At 44.9% G+C, this 20,420-nt stretch overlaps 1 protein-coding gene across 3 annotated transcripts in view; it reads left to right on the top strand.

Annotated features, from left to right (window-relative positions):
- The window catches only part of ESRRB (estrogen related receptor beta), a 125,978-nt gene that overhangs the window by 87,516 nt on the left and 18,042 nt on the right, over nucleotides 1-20,420 (top strand). For all 3 annotated transcript variants that reach the window (XM_033062853.1, XM_033062854.1, XM_033062852.2), the window contains one exon: nucleotides 7,492-7,608. In XM_033062853.1, coding sequence (XP_032918744.1) covers nucleotides 7,492-7,608 — 117 coding nt within the window. The remainder of the gene's footprint in view (nucleotides 1-7,491; nucleotides 7,609-20,420) is intronic.

The raw sequence follows: 20,420 nt of genomic DNA, 5'->3' as shown, positions 1-20,420 counted from the left end.
CTTGTCTCCTGTGAAATGAAAGAAATGCACATGTGGAGAAAACACTCACTTTGTTGATTGAATGGATCTGATTACACTCTGTTGCTGGGGATGTTCAACTCCTGAACAGTACAAGGTGCAGTTTATCCCAGGTCTCCACAGAAGTCACTATATCTGTCTTGTTTTCATAGATTTTAGATATCTCTCCTTAATGTGGAAATACAGCTGTGGAAATAATTACTCTGCCCCAGTGATACTTCCTTCTTTATCATGCCATGGCCATCTCTGGGGCATTGGCCTGATCCCTGGAAGGGTTTCTGTGAGTTGTCATTGCTGAATCTCTGTGATTGAATGTGAACTTTTACTTGCATTTCTGTCAGCACTCACTACATCCTTTCTCCAGCCCTTGGACCTTTCCTAGTGTTTCTTTTAGGCACATCAAGTGCTAAAACAGGGACAGGGCAGCACTCTGAAGCAAAGTCCTGGGATCTCCTAATACAGGAAGAGACCAGATAATTAACTCTCCATGGGAATGATACTGGGGAACCTTTGTGACAGAGCAGAAGAGACCTCAAGAAGGAGAAAAGGACATAGGAACTTTTGAAAGGTTTTCAGAGAGAATCAGAACAAAATTAAGCACGTGTAGCAGTACATGGAGCCTGTATCAGCCAGGTGATATGCCAGCTGACTGAATCCCAAGAGGGAAGAGTGTTTTCTTCCATCTCCTTTCCCTAGCACAGCCATATTCTTTCTCTCTGTGGGTCCCTAATTGATTGCCTGTTAACATGTAACAGATGCGGGGAAAGGAGTAAGTGGAATTTTCTCTCACCCTGTCATCAGCTTGGGCTGGCATCTGAGGTACCAAAATGCTTTTATTCCTAAGAGTCAAGTGTGCTGTGCCTGAGGGTGAGCAATTTCAGCTATGCAGCTGAAGGCTGAGCCCAGGGAAGTGGGCAGCAAGTAAGTCTGCAGAGTTTGGTTGTGTCAAGAAAATGCACTGCTCCCAGGGCTCTACTGCTGGGGGTGTGATATCTGAGTACAGCCCTGGGTGTTGAAGGGAAAAAGATTTAAGGATCTCATAAAAGAGGAGTGGCAAGAGCATTTCCAAAAGGTGTTTATCCTGCAACTCTATTATACTCAGTAGCTGTTTTAAGCATCTAACAGACAAAGTGAAAACATATTCATCTAGGCTACCTAGCAGCGATGTAGGCTTTGCAGAAAGCATGCAGATGTGTATGTATATAACTACTTTCCTGGTATCCTAGTACCAAAATGATTTGTATTAGGATATTAGTACTTTGCCATGATTCAATATATGGGAGGGGCATTGACTCAATAATTTGAGCACCGAGATGGAGCGATAACCACAGGATTTCCCAGATGCTCAAGAGATGAAATAGGTAAATTCATCATCAGGCTTTTGTGGTCTTGGACAAGCCACTTCACTTCTCTGTGCCTGAGTATTGACAGGTGAAAAAAGAATGAATACTATGACAGTACTTATTCTGCTGGCCTTACATGTGCATGCTGCCATAAAATGGGCCTAAATCTGTGCTGAGTTACTAAACTACTGCAGCCGTATCTAGATACCCCTGATCATGAAGCAGAACTTCACATGAAGTTCCCCTTCCAACTAGCCTCCCCTTCCCTGCTACAAATTACCCTGTGCTCCATAGGGTTTTTTAAGCTGTATTAACTCACGTGAAACCTGCATATCTTGAGGCAAGAGTATCTTGCAATAGCTTTTGACTCCCTCTGCTGCTGTAGCAGCAGCAGGAAGAATGGACATCCAAGCTGCAGACCTTCTTTAAGCATGATGACCTTTTTGCAACTCACTTTCTCACTTGGCCAGGTGAGGCCAGCCTGTCATGGACAGCATAAGGGCTGCTGCTTTTCAAGTGATGGGGAGAAGATAGACTGAGAGCCAGCATGGACATGGCTGATTATCTATGAGCTCACTAATATTGCTGTGTGGGAGTCTTCTATCAGTAGGATTTTTCCAAAGAAAAGTGGAATTTTTACCAAATCCAATTTCCCCAAGAAAAGTTTTGATTATAGAAGTGAAAAAAAAAAAGGAGACAGGAAAATGCAAACCATTGATTCCCTTGTAGCTGAAATGTAGTGTTTGGTTTTCCTGAACTAGGATGGGAAGACAGGATCACCCAACACACCTTAACCTGTCCCACAGGTTGTGGGGGAGTGTCACACCTCTGTCCTTTCTTATGTTGTGTTACATAGCCCAAGGATCAAGGCCTGGGAACCTGTGTGTCGTTTCCACTTTGCAGCATTGGCAATGCTTGAGACAGAAAAGTGAAAACCCGAGGTGAGGTGAGATGAGAGAACACACCCCTGGGCTGCAGGTCTTCCTCTCTGAACATCGTATTTTGAACCCCAGGACTGGACTTCCCAAGCTTTGAGGCAGTCGGAAATCCTAAACAGACCTGAAGCATTTTCAGTCAGTTAGGCTGTCTGACAAAATTTTAATCCTGTTTCTCTATCATTGTCCTGTTTCATGGGATTATATTCTAGTGGCAGTTTGCATTTACCTCACCTGACTGTGAATATTGTGGAATGAATTCTCTCCTAGTGCTGACAGGAGAGAATCTGGATTTCAGACATGTTTAAGTGTGTTGCTATTGGTGCTCAAGAGAGGTCTGATTTGAAACAAAAGATTTCATATTAGCTGAATGTAAAGGAATGTTACATAAAAGATAATTTGGGATGTTTATAAATAAAAGCTCTTTTAATTTCAGTTCCATGAAAAACCTAACTAATCCTTTCATCCAAATTTAGACAAAGGCAATACTGGACTTTTTACAGGATAAAAATTCTCAATGAAAGTCTATTCCTTCTCTTAATAATTTGCTCAGTAGATAGAGAATTATGTATCAGTTAAATATATATTCTCTTTTGTTCATTAATTGTTGCAACTAGTAGGTAGTTTTGCCTACTTTGAATATTAACTAATAGCAGTGCTGTGTAACAATACGAGTCCTTTATTTTTCTATATAGTCATGGCTATGACTACCTTGCATCTATTTTTCATCTTCAAATGGTGAATATAAAGGCTATTTCTAAAATAACCCATTATTATAAAATAAAAGCTAAAAGCTCAGCAAAACATTGGAAATTCAGAGAAAAGAGACACATTTACCATCATCTTCTGGATAGTAAAGTTGTGTGTTAGGCAAAGTGCCTGCATCTGTGGATTCCCAGCTTGAGTTTTGCAAGCTTCAAACTCAGTGAGTGTAGCAACAGAACTGCTGTGTTGGGATGCCTTTACGCCAATAAGGGGCTTAAAAGGTAGATAATGCAGCTCAGAAGACTTGTAGGGATTTATAACAGGCTTGTAATAAAGTCTTCTAGGGCTTTCTGGTTGTTGTGGTGCTTAGAGTGGCTCCCAGGAAGAGGAGTGGTTGACAGAGTTTTTTTCTGAGCAGAAGAATGTTACAATACACACACACAAAAGAGGTTTTGTGTCCCTACAGCAGCACCCACATCAGCAGGGCACTGTCCTACCCTTCTGTCCTTCTCAGAAATGTGCCTGCTACTTTTCAGGTGGGAGTTCACAGCTTTCCAAAAACTTCTAAAGCTTACCCATGGAAAGTACAGTATTTAATGATCTAGTGCTTGACTGCTGCTTACTATTCACAGATCTATCTCTTGAATTTAAAGACCCATCTTCAGTGCAACCTCAGCTCTATTAGTCTAGTGTTTTCTGTTTGCCTCAGTACATCTGTACAGTGAGCTCTGTGCAGAAGGATCTTTTCTGTGGAAGTTCTGTAAAATATTTCTGTGTCTGAAATCCTATAGACAAACTTGCTGCCAACAGGGAGTCCCAGAACCCCTATCCTGCAAGCTTGTGCAAACAGGAGGCTGATTCAAGTAAGGTTTTGTGAAATGTCCGAGGCCTCTTTTGTGAACAAGAGCCAGGCGTGCCACCCTGAGGAAGCAAACAATTCTGGTGTTAAACCTATATGTATCCTGTTTTCCTCGTGGCATCATTTTAATACTTTTCTTTGAAAACTGAGGCTTAAAAAATAACCCATTTTACCTCATGCAGATCACAGATTTTCCTCTGATTTTCATGAAGTACCTCTCCTCACAGCAGGACTTGAGCTATGATGCCTTGGTTAGGACTAATTGACATGAATAGCAACAAAGAAGAAATGAGAAAAAGCAAGATGGGCTTTTTCAGCAATCAGAAGCTGAAAATTATTTAAGGACTTTCTTCGCTATTTTTATACAGTCTTTCCTGAGTTTCCTTGCAGAAAGTCTTTCTAGAAAGATAGAATCAGTAAGCAGGGAGTAGCCCGTGTCCTCAGTGCTGTACTGATTTCAAGTTCAGTTCCCCTGAATACTCTATCCCTAATTTAAGCAGGAGATAGGTGGGACTTTACTGTCCTCCCCAAGCTCAGGGAGGCATTCTTGTCTTCCCAGTCCATCCTGTTCCAGAGAGGTAGGGTGAATATCGGGTCTCTTGAATGACCAAGTTTTGGTGTGCAATTTTCAGGTGCTGCTATTATATGTGCACTAGAAATTATGTTCTAAATTGTTTAACAGTCAGAGGTCTAATTCTGCAGAAAATAGGGTAGTTTTGCAGTTCTCCAGCATAAAAAAACCCATGATCTGTCACTTTAATAGTCCTTCGCTATTTTGTGGTGTCTCTCATCTCAAGGCTTTAAAGTACAGTTACACCTTAATGAATAAAGACTCACAGTCTCTCCAGAAGGTAGGTTTGGTATTCAGATGAGCAAACTAGGACATGGAGATGGAAGATATAGGAAGGCTTAGAAGAAATCCAAACTATGATCTGTTCACCTACCATTTGATTTTTGAAATAATTTTTAGGTAAATCTTGTGCCATGGCATCAGTGGGGTTCTACTGGTTTTTTTTCAGAAAAAATGTAAATATTTTCTAAGTAAAGGAAATCTCTCTAATAAGCAACAGCTCAAAGCAAGGCCTTGTCTATTGAACTATCCCTTTTTTTGCCCCTTCCATCTGGAACACATAATCTACAGTTTGTGACACACAGAGACTTGACTCACATTCTGTTGTTGCATACAGAGGTGTGTGCACCTTTGTGTGCTTACACTCTTCTGCAGGACTCAGCTGCTGCAGTGAAGGGAAGCTCTCTCTGAGGCCCCTGTGCTGGCAGCTGGGCTGGTGGTGTGACTGCCAGCCACTGGGAGGCTGTTGGAATTTCGATGAGTTAATCTCATCACTTTATCACAGGGCACTTACAGAAATTACAGGGAGCTGTGAGCAACTCACTGTGCTGGCAGGCAGCCCCAGGACCCATAAAAGAAATTGAGACACACACAAAAAAAAAATCCGAGAACTCTGGTAAACTTTTGGAAACAACAGTTTTTTCTGGTCAAGTTCTGCTTGAGTAATGCTGATTGTGCCTTCCCTGATGATGCCCCTGCTTTCTGCAGTAATGGCAGGCATTACCCCCACCTGTGGCTCTCAATCTCTGCAGTGCACAGCATGGTTTTTGGGCCTGATGTAAAGAACTGATATAGAGAACTGTTTATTCGAGCTGCACATAGAGTGTGTATGCAGTAATTAGTACCTTCACATACTCTGACACTCTCCCATTTAGTTGGGATGTAGGTTTTGTAGACTCTTTCCAGTACTACGCTTGTCAAAGAATCCAGGGAGTAGAGGCGTGGGGAAGCCTGGGGATCTGCTAGACACTGCGGAGAGACCTTGATCTTCCAGATCAGAGCTGTCACTTTCTCCCACTGCTATAAAGGCTCAGTGCCCTCACTGCAGTGTCTCTGTTAGGGGACAAATTTTTGGGTTTTGGACCACAAAACATGAAATCTTGCATTTCTCCAGAGCTCTGATCCTGACTTTGGTGAGAAAGGTTGGCATTCAAACAAAGACAAAACCTCCCAAAGTGAGAATGTGAGAATGTATCGGAGTTTTTTCCCAGGTTTGCTCCTGCTTTGTTCCTTCTTGTGTGGGGCACAAGTATCTGATCATGAGATCAGTGCTGGAGCACTGTGTCTAGAACAGGAATTGGTTTATTACCTCGAGGTCTAGCTTGAATCTCAATTTCCAGCTCTCTGAGAATGTTGATACATTGCTGGCTATTGAAATTCAGATGTTGCACAATGACGAAATGCATCCTGAATGGAAGCAACTTGTGCAGCACACTCTGCTCTTGCTGACAAACTGCATTTGGGGGCAGATGAGCAGTGGGGAAAGGAATGGGTGGCTGGGCTGAAGCTCAGGGGGAAGTTGCAAGTTTTGTGACAAAACAAGAAGCAAGGGGTGGAATGTTTACAGCTAGCAGGCTGACCACCTTTAGGCTTTGGGGGTTGTGTGCTCCTGGGGTTTCACTCAGCATGGGCCAAAAATAACGAGATAAATCAAGTAGTGCTTTCTTTCTTTTGATTCTGTGCTTTGTTTTCCCACTCAGAGATCCAGGGGCTTTCCAAGAGCTTAGTGAACCCGAAGGTCTAGTTACCACTCCCAGAGACTGATATGTATCAGATGGTTGGTTTTTATTTAGAGGAGCTTGCAAAAAACACAAAAAATCCATTACAAAAGTAGGAATAAAAATCAATTCCTGTCCCAATATTACTAAACTGTAAACTCTACTTCTAATCTGATGCTGTACAAAGTCCATACTGTGTCTTCTCTCAGCTCTTACCTACACTTCTCCCCACAGCTCTCATTGAACTCTCAAACCTCAGTTTCCTGCTGTAAACCTTAAACCAGCTTTTCCATTGTTCCACTGACTATAGAGCTTAGGTACCTTTTCAGTGCTGCCTGATTTACCAGTAACTAGACTGCCTTAAATGTATTGTCATTGTCAATGCATCAGTGCCAAGTTTCGATTTCCAGTCCAGTTCCACAGCAAACTTTGAATAGCCCTCTTCAGAAACATCAGCTCAAAGTGGATGGCAGGATGGAGACAGCCATTTCTGTTTATTATCTTCTAGTACCTAGGACTGTGATCCAGCATAAAATGTAAAGATCTGCACCGAGAACCCATGTTCATTTTACAGGATGTCTTACCCAGCTTTCTCAACACAGACCTACTGCTTCCCTGCTACCTGTAGTATGCCAGCTGGCAGGAGGAAGCAAAGGAGGAAATGCTGTCTCTTAGCTCCCTGATTCCCCAATCAGGACAAGAAAGGGCAGGTGACATCCATCCCACAGACATGGAGCAAGACTGGCAGCAAAGAAAATTCCAGTAATGTCTGAACTGCTCCCAGTCTCATCCCTGGACCTCAGGGAGCAGGACAAGTTACAAGGGGTGCAGCACAAGGGATGACGACATGCCTGGAGGACACGTGCCTGGAAGCCCAGCACTGCAGTCATCCCCTTGGCTAGGTCAGCAGGGTAAAGTCTCAGAGAATGTGTGTGTAGGTGGATGAGCAAACATGCAACAATTACAGACTGATGGTGGTGGGAATATCTGGGCACTGCAGCCTCTCCCTGGATCCGTGGGGATAACGTGATTCCTGTGTGACCATCTCTGTGTTTGATTACAGGGAACATTGAATACAGCTGCCCGGCCACCAATGAGTGTGAGATCACCAAACGGAGGCGCAAGTCCTGTCAGGCCTGTCGCTTCATGAAATGCCTCAAAGTGGGGATGCTAAAAGAAGGTAAGAGAGAGTCAGAATGACCATTTTTCTCTGTCCCAACAGTCCAGACATTTTCTCTGTCTAGACATTGCAGAATCTCCCAGGCTAACTACATGCTTGCCTTCTTTGTGTTCCTGAATGTATCTTTCTACAGGCTTTGTAAGAGAGCCAGGATGGGCAGTGACCAAGAGGGCAGTCCAGAGAACAGAGTGGTTCTAGTCAGTGCTCTCACGATCAGACATTATTTCTAGTACTTGCAAATTTGACAAATAACTCGAAACTTGTGGTGCCAGACTCTTTCCCAAAGGAGCCCTGGGCTGGACAGTGTTTCTCGCCCCCTAGTAATTTTTCAGTGTTGAGGAGGACAGGCTCTTTGGTGATTATGACTGGGTTGGCAGCTCTTCATAAGGGAAGGATGGAGTTAATGCAGAACTGTGGCGCAGTGTGCAATGAAGGTCTGCCTGTATTATCACTCGGGAGACTTCCTGAAGATGGTTGGTAGCATAGGTTTGTCTCGGAGCTGTGGGTCCCCTGCCCTGCATACTCAGCCTGTGTTTTGCTCAGCCTATTGATCTGTTCAGCACTCTTTGAGCAGTGTTCAGCTTCTTTCCAGTGCTGTTTTTCCTCCCACACCCCCCTTTTCAATCCTTGTCCATTCAAGAGGAACCACAGGGAATTCAGTGGCAATTAAACACATTCTTATGGATTGACTTTAAAGGTTTGTTTCCCTTGGGTCCCTCTGGGAAAGGCAGTGAAGGGAGGAGGGGAAGGAAGGAAAGGCATTGCACATAACCCTCTATATTGCTGTAGCAGCAGAGCAAGGTCCTCTCAACCTAACCACAAGAAACAGCCGCCGGCTGTGGTTATGCATGAGTCCTATATGCTGGAGCCAAGACACCATCATACAACTTTCCTCCAGGTCATAACATCACAGCAGCAGCTGGTAATAAATTGTAACAGTGTCAGTTGACTGTATTGCTTCTCACTAGAGTTCTCTCATCTCTTGACAGGCAGGTTGATGGCAGCTAGTAAGAATGTAGATTAGACATTAAACCCATTTTGCTCTTTAAGGGATGTGTAGTTTCTATGGTTAAATATCTTCCTTCTAGAGCACACCAGTTACCAAGGGGAAGAGATACAAGGTTCTGTAGTTTGGCCCTTCCTGACCTAGGTGTAGAGGTAGTAGACTCAGAGGATCTTGATCTCCTGCTGGGAGGGAGGCACCTACTTTGTAGTTAGAGACCACTGGAAACCTGCTTCTCTTCATGTGGTAGTTCAGGAGGGGAGGGGATGTATCCCCTTACCCACTAAAGCAAATATACACTCATGACACTGGCTTTAGTGGGAGTGCAGGTTGTTAATACACTGTAGGCTATTCATATGAATCCCATAAAACAACCTTAAATGCCTGTAGTGACTCCAGTTATTCTGCAGAGTAGCAGCACGGGTTCAGGCTTGCTGGCTGCCAGTGTCTGTGCTGTTCTGCTTCTGAGCAGTTGAGCCTCTTGGAGCTGGAAGCTGGGGGAACAGTCACAGGAGCTGGTGCAGGTGTGCTGACTGTGCCAGGGCATCTCTGCTTCCAGTTCTGGGAGTTCAGCACTGTTCAGAGCAGGGTCCTGTGAAGGGTTTTATGTCTTAGCCTCCAAGTTCTGTGAAAACAGTTAACTCCTTACAGACCAGACTTTGTCACTCACACCATGCTGTGCCTGAAATCCCAAACCCTATGGGATACTACTCATGTCAAACTGAAATTTGACTCTATGGCTACTTTTGTGCTGAAGTGTATTTAGTTATTCTTATAGGGATTGATCAAGCATCATTAAAGTCACTGGGGAAGGGTGGTTTGGTATTGATGTTAGTGTATCTGTGATCCTGCCCATAATATTTAGAGCTGTGAAAAATACAGCATGAAGATTTATTGATAGCAATGGGATACAAGAGCACATGATAATATCAGGAAGAGCAGAGGAGACTACCCTAGCAATCTGCAAATAGGGGTCCTGTGTCCTAACAGAGAGTGGTCAAGTGATGTTGGGCAGGCATCTTTTTTTCTTTCTTTTGCTCAGTATTCCAAGCTGAGAAATAAAGGTCAAACTGCTTTGCTTGTGAGGCCCAATTAGTTAAGTTTATGTGAAGCTTGGTGGAAGCACAAAGTATTCGTATACAGAATTCAATCAATACGCATCTTTAAAAGCCAAATCCAAGAAGGGAGAAAAATGGTGTCACACTATTTTGTCTCCACAGAGCCAAGAGTTTCTAGAAAGAACAAATCCATAATTGTTTGAATTGCTCAAAATGCAGAATTGACAAGGGATTTCAGATTAGAAAAGGTTCATTGGTCTTTTCCATCTCTGATCTGTCATCCTATTAGCTCATCCATCCCTTTTCTCTGCCAAGGCACGAGAGTTCCCAACTGTACCATTCTAGTAGTTGAACTGTTTCTAAAAATCCCTGATGACAGGTTTCCCCAGAGAGCTTATTCTGCAGTCTCCAAACTCTCATTAGGACAAGATATCTCTTGATATTTGGGCTATGATTATTTTCCCTTTTAGTAGATCACCTTCCTTCTTTGCCTTGGTGTACCTCTCATCATTCCTGGGTTCTTGCATGGTAGAAGGTTGCTAAGCCATGTTCTTTGTCATGCTTGATTATCAAATGTGTGGAGAAAAGCCGTCTTTTGGTTAAAGGCAAGATCTAGAAATCAGTTCTTCTCAGTTTTCTACTTGATGTCCTTGGGCAAGCCACTGGGCTTGTAACTTAGTGGGGATGTTTCTGGGTAAAGAAATTATCCTTTTGCTCAAGAAGAAAATGACATTTCATTAGTAACTAATTAAGGGCTTCATGATTGCTACTCATTTTCCATTATTGTTGCCGTACATTATGTACATGCCACCTTCTGCCTGCTGGGCATGTGGCGTTATCTTGTTGTTTGAGCAGAAGACATCAGTACTCCAAGATGGCAAAAACAAATAACCAGAACTTCAAGGTCTGCTTTACACTTGAAATGCTCAGCTTGATGCTGCAGGAGAGACTTGGATCCTCCCCTTGGGCACTGCATATAAGGGTCACCAGACATCTCTTCTGTTCATAGGCTGCAGCTAGGAAAAACTTTGTGAATGTAGCCCTTTAAGATCCGGGGAGACTGGCCCTAACATAGACGTGCAGGTTATTCAGGCAGTGCTGAGTGAATGAGGATCAGGGCAGGAAGAGAGCCAATGGAGCAATCAATAGGTGTCTCAGATATCCAGGCCACTTTCTTTAAGAGAGCTCTGATCAATGTATTGCAACAAGGGAACTGCACGGACACCAGAGCTTTGCTGTCTCAGGTTCTCCTGGCGTGATGCTGCAGAGCAGGCAAGACTCACTGGGGAAAGTGGCCAGCAGAAAGCTCTGCCCACGGAGCCCAACTGGCTCAGATGTCTGAAGTGTTGGCCTGTCAGGCTGCCTGTCTCTCACTGTCCCCTTCCATCTGTAGTGTGCTCCCAGGGAGCATTAATTAGCCCTAGCAGACTCATGTAGGAACCTGCTGAATCTGAGGTCCAGCATTCCAGTGTTCATGTAGGACACGTTGTCCCCAGAAAATCTGTGCTCTGCTGCTCTTTGCCTTGTTGAACCACCAGCCTGAAGGCAGTGGAGATGGGCATCTTCATAGCTTTGTCCAGTAGATTTGCATGCCCCTCTGCTCTGCAAAAATCAGAGAAATCTGAGCAACCAGTGACACTGCTCACCCCAAATGGAGAAGATGATATGTCTGGTGTGAGGGGATGGCCAGTGCAGGGAAAGTGTGCCCTGCAACTTACAGTGGAGAGGCATTGTTCAGAGCTGAGAATCTCAGGGTTTGTCCACCCCATTGCCTCTCTTTGCTCCTATCACTGTCTGTCTTGTGCCTACAATGACTAAGCGTAGTTCTTTAACTCTGGGCTCTACAGAGTAGATCTAGAGCTTCCTAGATTTCTGGAATGATAATCAGAAATTTCAGCAGTTTCCTCAGAACTCTTTTAAAAACTCAGTATACCTTGTCAGTTCTAGGAAGAATATACCCTTGCCATTCACGCTCTAGCCACCCATAACCTTTCTGTTCTACAGCAATTTGTCTTCAAGAGGTAGATGTAATTTCAGATGACACGAGGCTTGTGTATGTGGGCTCAGAGGTTTCATTTTGAACATTGGTTGGCTAGTTAAACGTGACCTCACAACTTTGCCTTCCACACCTTTGCTGCCTCTCTGAACCTGGGGCACCCCAGGTCTTCCAGAACCTGAGGCACCTCCTCTTCTCTGACCTTGGTATCTGTAGGGTTGTTTCTTCTGTATTTTCTCATGCCTCTCTCTCAGCTGCTTTTACTCTTTCTTGAATGTGTTATCACAGAGGCACCGCCATCATTGCTGAGCTTTGGGCAGTGCTGGGTCCATTTTGGAGCTGTCTGGAGTGGACATAGCGGCAGTTTCTGGTGTCTTCTCACAGCAACCACGCCTGCAGTCTGCTGCTACCAAAACCTTGTGACTTAAATGCAGTACTACCCATGAAAGGGAAATGTTCCGAGATCATCAGAAGAGGGATGGGGATAACAGGTGAATTGCAATGAAACATCAAGGCCTCTCATTACAGAACTCATCTTTGGCTGGAAATGACAGGCAAGTGGAGGAGAGGCAGTATCAGACATTTCAAACCATACTATACCAAAGAGAACAGACTGGCTGTTGTCTGGGTATTTAGTCCTTTCTCTTGTGAAAGCCCTGCAGAATTTTTTCTTCAAAGGATTGTATTGTTTCTAAAGCTGTGTTGTTCCCTGTTCTGTGCTGGCACATCTGCAGAGACCCAAATGGATCATAAACAGTTCTGCAAAGGAAGCAAAGCTGGGTCATGAAATGCTTTTCATGAAGTGCATGCACATGCAATTGTGTCATATCACTGCAGAAAACAATGCAACAATGAAAATATCCATTTAAAAAATCTCATCCAGGCATTGAAATGCCATAGATTATCCCCTCAGCCTTTGAGTCATTTTGCTTCTTAATAGCAGTAATTTATATTATGTTGCTGAAGTTGTCCTCTGCTCCCTGCCAGTGCTGAGACTTGTCTCCTCAGAGTCCTGCTCATGACTGAGTCCTAAGTGCAACTTGCTGGGATGTATGAGTGGCTTCTGCTCAGTTTCTTGCAGACATCACTGGTTGGCTTCCAAGAAAAGAGGTGAAGGACTGAAAGGACCCTGGGGATGTGTCGTGTGATAGACCAGGTATACCTTATTTCAGAAAGCAGAAGATAGGAGTTTGCAGGACTACATGTACTGCACGTGCTAAAAGCAGGAGTGGGGAATCCTGGGATGGGAAACCTGCCCTGTTTTACCCTATGAGGTGTTTTACCCCATTCTGAATGTCTTTGAAGGTAAGTTGTCCTCAGGCCTAGCCTCCTAGCTCACAAGAATCACCCTTGTGTGGTGAGAGTGAAGTCTACAAATAAAAGGAAGGAAGATAGAAGAATATATAGGTCACGATCTGGATGCAGAAAAGGGAGGCTTTTTAACAGCAAGAGAGAAGCTAGGCAATTATCCAGTAAAGACATGTGATATCTCTTACCTGCATAACTCTCTTCCCAAAACTGTTATGCTGTAGTAAACCCAGGTACAACCATTCCTTTCCCGGGCTTTGTTCCTTTGGTCCTAATGCATTTTGATTAGAAATGCTAGAGAACATTAAAATTTAACAGGGAACCCAAATTCTTTGCTACAAATCTCCCAAGCTCTTGGACTCCTATCTATCTAATATCATTTCTGCGTAATTAGTTCTGATGTAAAGTTTGCTGGAATGTGTGGATACTGACACTGCAGCACCAGGCAGTGAACAGTTAGAGAAGTCTACAGAAGAGAGCCACATAATTCATTCAGCTCATTTTCCTGTTAATTGTTCCCCTTTCCTTCCTTTCCCTGGTGTCTCTGGAAGTACCCTGCCTCCTAGAAACTTGCAATAACCTGTGCTATCTGAGTGCCTGTATCTCTGTGAATGCTGGAGGTGATCCCCACTTCTGAGATGGTGAGACTGTAATCTCCAAGTTTTGGAAGCAGCTATCTCTTAAATCCATCTCCTCCTCAAGACCCAGGCTGATTAGGAAACTCTGTACTCAGTGAAACTGCCCTGGTGTTTATTCCTAACTCTTCAGTGTCCCTTACCAGCTGCTGATGTCATAAATTTTTCACAAGGAGTCAAATCTGTCATCCTGGACAGACTTGGCTGTGTGATGTTGTAAATTTGATGCCATCACCTAGTATCTGAGCAAGGGATTCCAAGCAGTGGTGATTTCCAACCACTTCAACTTACAACTTTGCCTTCGTCTTCTACTAAAATCCAGATAACTGAATCAACAGCAGAGCTCCTTTTCAGCCACATAACCAAAGGGAAGGTGTTTAATTTCTGTTTTCAAGTGAAAAAATCTCAATGGAGCAAAGCGCTTGCAGCAGCCTCTCCCTCCTGCCCCCATCCCTGCTTCCAGACCATGTGTTCTCAAAAAGATATTTGATTTCAGTGAAAGCTCAGCTGACATCTCTGCAATATGCTTGGGTTCTTGCTTTGTGCTTCCTGGGAAGGATGAGGACTCCTCCGGGGACCCTGGGTAATTGGGTTAGTGGCCAGCTCATGTCAGGAAATTAAAAGGTAGCCCCGATCAGGTTGCTGCTCTGTGCAATTTAATGGCTTTGTATTTATAGAGTATTCTGCCTCCAGCCGCTGCCAGAAATATCACTATTGGAGGTACCCAAATGAAAAAAAGAGAATGAAAAAAATATTTTTCTTTTTCTAAAATATCCTTGTGTTTAAAGACAGACAGGCAACCCCCTGCCCTTTTAAATGGGATCTCTAGGAGCAGTGAGTGGCATCTTGATGACTCTATCTTCCACACCCAACTATATTCCAAGGCATAAACTGAGCATTTTCAGTGTGGCTGGAGCTGAGTTGTGACAGAGAGCATGTGCTGCCTTTGGCAGGTTGATGGTAATTCTCCAAAGAGGAGGCTTCCTGCTGATGGACTGTTCACAAATTGCACATTGGACTGAGTGCACTTGGTATCTGTTTTCTGGACACAAGAATGGCACATCCAGGACCATGCCTACACCTTCTTCCTTATCTAATGGATTATGAATCTATTTAATTTGGTTCCTCTCATTCATTTTGAATTTTGTGGTTCTTACTACACCTAACTGATCTCCCTCCTTTCAAACCTTGAAGTCCAGGTTCCACCAAATATATACATTTAGGTGGGTTCAGAGAGGCTTTTATTATAATAAATAATTTGTGTGTTCTGTCATCAAAACTGTGCTTAGTGCTCTTACAACACATACAGAACAGAGGAACCAGCTAAAAACAGCAACAACCATCCTGGGATTTTTAGAACCCAGAATCTTTTAGGCAGCAACACAGCAGGTAAGACCCTCAAGGTAAGCAAGGATGGGATGGGACTAAACATATGCCCCCACTGCTCTACAGTAATTTTAGGCATGTGCACCAGCAGGCACAGTCACCTGTGTGCACCAGTGACTCAGCTGAGATTCTCAGTCCCTTTCCCTGACTCACCTTTGAAGACAGTGCCAGTCCTTGACCTGCAGGGTATCCTGAGAGGATCTTTATTCAGAACTTCCTGGCACAGCTGTTCCTTCCAATTTAAGAATTCAGTAAGAAGTGGACAGTAGTTCTTAGCATTAGAAAAGGCCACTGCTGAGGTGAGGACTTAAGGAGGTGCTTCAAGCCCCAAGCAGAGTTGCTGTTAGAGGCTGGACAAAGCAGAGCATGGTTGGGTCTAACTCCCTCACCTCTGTGGATCTCCATCACAAGTAGACTTCTTTCCATGTAGTGGTGGGGATCTCTCTATTGTGTCATATATCAAAAATTGTTGTTCTTGATCCATGCTTGTGCTCCTCTACCTGTTCCAAAATCTGCTCCACTGAAATACCCTGAGACAGAGAACTGGACTAGATATAGCATTGGTTTCACCCCACAGGCTTCTCTTGCTAGTCAGTGAAGTATGATGTCATAATGCCTCCTCAGGTAAGTGTCTGGCCAGTGAACTGAATGTGGAGGTGCCTTTTTCTCTGTTGCCTGTCAGAGGAGCCCAGATGCACAGCAGGGAGCTGTCGAAGTCTAAAGTGAGTTAAATCGCACTTAGGGCTGCAAGTTCCTCTAGGCAGAAAACACTGCTTTGGGGCTTAATTTCTGAGTTCTACCTCTTGGAAAATCAGTGGGGCTGAGGCTTTGTCATCTTTTAGGTCCTGTTGTGAAAGGCAACCTTGGTCTTTTCCTACCAGGCATGTGCTTGCATCTGTTCCTTTTGCACAGTGCCCCTCAGCCCGCTGCTGTGCAGGCATTGTGGCCATGGGTGACATAACCAATAGAGCTGCTGACCTGCTTCAGATTGTTTGGAGGGCTGGGAGGGGAAGCAGTCAAAGGAGAACATTTGCATGGACCATGAACACACAGGGTGAATATGTGGGTGTGGGACTTATTACAGAGAGTTGGTGGAGAGAGCAAGGTACTGAGGTATTCTTTATTCCCATTTGCCCTTGAAGCCTTTGTTAGTTCCTGAGTTTCTAGAGGGAGCAAAGTGAGAGGGGCTCAGCTTGGGAAGAAAGATGTACATTTGAGAGACAGCAGTGGCTAGCACTGCAGACAGCCCTGCAGAGCTGGCAGCCATGCAGCTGGCATTGGCAGAGGAGAAGGACTGGTTTGCAAACTGCGTGGGTTTTACCTGGCTCTGTAAGCTTTGGACCAACCATTTGGGACATGCTGCTTGTGTTTCTGTATGTGAGGAGCTCACATCTTGTGTCACTGCTCCAAGCCATCTGAGAGCCCCTGGGACCAGGTATCATCGGGTATCACAGGGCTAACCTATCTCTGTGAGTCCAGGGACTCTTCAGTCAGCCCAACAGTGAAGAAACTTTCCTACCTAACACAACCCTGGAACCATTAAAGGTGGAAGAGACTGCAACATCCTATTTGAACTGATCTAATTTCTCTGTAGGTTCTTGTAACACAGGAGATGGACTTCCATCTCCACTTCCCCTCATCCCCAGGATAGTTCTCCACCCTCTCTTTCCAAGTGTAATTTCCAGCTTGTTCACCTGCACCAGCCTAGTCACTGGGTTCTGGCAGTGCTGATCTGTGACCCTCAAGTTGCTTTCCTTTATTTCAGATGTGTTGGGTAATCGCATCAATCACCTACCAGAAGACTTTCTAGGGTCTGGCCTCTTTTGGCCAGTGTTAGAGCCTAATAGTGTAAAAGGATCTTTTCTCATTCCCAAGCTGGAATCTGAGTAACAAAAGAGAGCCTGGTCAGTTTGCAGCCTCTCAATTCCTGTTAGGCAGAGATGTTTCTTCCTATAGTCTATTTCTTTCTCCATCTTGGCAGGCCTGGCTTTTAATGGTCATCTCTGCTTTCTATTTCCTTGATAGGCTTCTTCCTGGCTCACTCATCCCATTACCACATGCTGTTGTCTCTCCTGATGTTCAGAGCAGAAAGGAAGAGGGAAAATTTGTAGGAGATGCTTTGGATACAACCCTTCTCCCTTCCTTTCTTCTTTGCTCTTAGCATTCCAGCTTCCTTGGCCAGTACCAATCCATGTACTTTAGACTGCAGCTCCCAAAGACAGGTGCTCTGCTAGCTACAGAGCACCACCCCAGCACAGACCTGGGAGAGCAAGCAGTGTGGGAATTGCAGCTCAAGGATTAGGTGGGCAGTCAACATAGGACCTGGCTAGTGTATCAGGGCAGCTCAGCAAAAGCAGCCCTTTTGCTTCCTGGCCTGCACTTGCCCTGTGTTCCCTTTTGGTCCCCTTCTTGCTCTAGACACATACTGTACCATGCAAACCCTGAAGCTTGGCTCCTCCGTTAGCTCTTTTGGCAAGGCAGATCTTTCTGTTCCTATCAATCCGTGGGCATGTGATAGGACTCGATGGAAAGTGAGGTGAGGCTGGTAATTTGACACGACAGCTGATATTGGCCCTTGTCTGCATTTCCCACTGGCCAGGGCTTAGCTTCACAGAGCTTTTTGAAGTATTTTTAGTCCCCAGAAAATAAAAGAGAAACTAAACCTGACTCTGTGTGCTGTCGCCTCTGCATACTCGGCTATTTTTACTTCCGACAGTCTCGGCCCGGGTCCAGCTTTTAAAAAAAGACGGAATTATTTTACTTCCATTAAGAAAAAAACTCCAAGGCCTGATGTTATCAAGTCGGTAAGGGGACATCTGATCCCAAAGTTGTCAGGCAGACGTCTCTCCAAGGGGCATGTCAGAGAAATTCAGGGAGCTTGAACGATCAGCAGATCAGCTCTCCCACTGCAGAGGCTTAGTGCTGGCACAGACCTCTCTGCAAGAGTGCTTGGAACACGAGTGGCACCCACAGGATGCTTAGAAAACTGACATCCCTGCCCCAGGCAGGACGCTGAGCTGAGAAGTCCTGCACAAGTCCCGGCCCTGCCTCCTCCCTGCAAGGTCAGAGGGTCTTGGACAGGCAGGGGAGCTGAGAACAACCTGCCAGAGAGCTGGAGCTCAGTCCCTGTGGTGCACACCAGGGTCAGCTCCGTAGCTAGGTCAGATGAGGAGGATTTTTATGCAGGGTCTCAAAAGGTAACAAAATTGAATGAACAGCAGCACTTTCTTGCCATACGGGGGAATGGGAGGAGAGGGCATGTTTCCAGAACAGATAGCCTTAATTTGAAGGAACTGCCAGCAAGATAAGTTATCAAGGGGTGGTGCTTTCCAAACTTTGTCCTATACTGTTGATCTCAACTCCTTGCTGACACAAAGCGGGGTCCAGTGGTGGTGACACTTTTGTAGGATGAGTGTCTTCTCTCCTTTGAACTGGCCAGTTGGGATTCATGTGAGCACAGGGTTTGTGCAGGAGCTTTATTTTGCTGCTGTCTTGTTGTGAGGCTGCAGTACCAAATCCTGGGTAAGTCTTCAGTGTGGACAGCTGCATTTCATGCGTGGCTGCTGCACCTTGCAGTTAATGCTCAGGTGGCTGCACATGTGGTGTGAAATCTGCTATTGTGATTACAGTGTATGTGCCTCTCAGATTTGCTCCAGCCCTCTCCTCTCTCTTTTGTCTCCCTTCTTGCACTGTCTCACTTCCACTCATATCCCAGTTTACATTCCCCTCCTCCTCTCTGCTCAGTGTTTTCCCTCATGCTGCTTCTCTAAACTCACCCACCACACCTCCCCACTCCATTTTAATGTCTGTCCTTTAGTGTCCCTCTCACAACTGCACTGTAACCAGCCTGTCTGTCTTAAAATCAGCCTCAGAGGAAGTCAAGCAGAGCAGCCAGCATTAACCCAAGTACCTAGATACCACAGGTACTGATTTTTAGCCATGCCCTTCCCTTCCATCTCGATATGACCCATTAGGCTGTCAGATCTTTAGAAAAAGGATTTTACCATGATGCTTATGTCTGGAGTGTCACAGTCAGGGACTCAGAGGGGTTGAAATGCTTTTGTTTACTGCAGTATCTGTGGGTCACTGCACTCAGCAGCTGGAGCTGGGATGTGCTGTGTGGGGCTCAGCCTATTCACCAGCTCTGTGGCTGGAGTGAGGATGACAGGGTGGAACTGTGGCTCTGCAAGTGCTGATTGAAAACATTTGCCTCAAGGAGTGTCACAGAGGAAGGGGAACAAGAGGAGGACAAACAGTTGTTCAAAATTAACAAGCTGAAGTCCTTGGGCAAACAGACCTCTATCTGCTCAGTGGGGGAAGGAGGGATGGAGGGTAAATCTCTCTGCATCTTTCTTATCTTTTTTTAATGCACTTAAGTCCCTTGTGTCCTTATAATCTGATTGAGGGTCCCTAATACTGCTGCAACCTGTGCAGCCATCCCTCTGCCAAGCACTGGAGGATGGCATTCTCCTTGGGAGGAGGAAACAAGCTCCTTCCCCCATTCCCTCCCTATTCCTTCTAGTTCCCCCTCCCCACTGCTTAGCAAACTGCACAGCAAAAGCACCCTGGAGGCCTGTGTGTTGGTTTCTGCTGGCCAAGAATGGCATCTCACTCTTTCCCTCCCCCTGACCATCTGACGTGAGGGAATGCACCCACCTATGATCCTTATCAGGGATGGTCCTGGGAAGATGTGATTCAGTCCCGAAGTCTTGACAGCCTGTTCTGGATTCCTCTATAATATTCCAACAGTGTAGTCCTGACCCTTTTAATTTTTACACCTGGTTGTTTGGTTTACTGTCAGTTCAAGAAATTTGTGCCACTCTCTTCTCTCCTGGTTTATAGGTAGGTGTCATTCATTCAGCAAAGAATGGAATAGAGTCTTATTTCTTAAGAAACCAAGGCACATTTATAGAAGGAAAGAAATCATGGATGGAAATTAAAATTTCCTGCTTCATCCAGGATTTTATTACTGCTGTTCCTCAGGGATCTCCCTTGATAACCTCAGGTTTGGGATTCCCTGGCTGTCCTTTTTGAAATTGCTCTCTGAAGCATGTTTCGGCTCCCAGGAAGGAGTCTTGTCCTCAGGCTACCTGCCACTGGAAACGGAAGTAAACGCAGCAATAGGCATCATTTTCAGAAACAATACCATGTAATGGAAGAGAAAGGTGGGACTTAGAGATGTCAGTGAATTCTCCATGCAGAGTCAGAAATACAAGATGGAGCAGGGTAAAGAAATTACTCAGTGTGACCTGAGTTCACCTATATCAGCTGCATACCTTTCTCTCCATCTTTACCATCTGCTGTCCTCCTACAGCAGCCACCCACAGCAGCAGTTCCCTTGCTCTGCTCATTCCTGCTTCTCCTGCTCAGAGAGAGATCCTGCTGCCAGACTGAGCATTGTTGGCCTGGTATCCTTGCTGCTTAGG

This window comes from Catharus ustulatus, chromosome 6 (assembly GCF_009819885.2).
Source record: "Catharus ustulatus isolate bCatUst1 chromosome 6, bCatUst1.pri.v2, whole genome shotgun sequence".
Taxonomy (NCBI): Eukaryota; Metazoa; Chordata; class Aves; order Passeriformes; family Turdidae; genus Catharus; species Catharus ustulatus.
The sequence above is the reverse complement of the archived record's forward strand: the minus strand, read 5'-3'. Positions and strand labels throughout refer to the sequence as shown.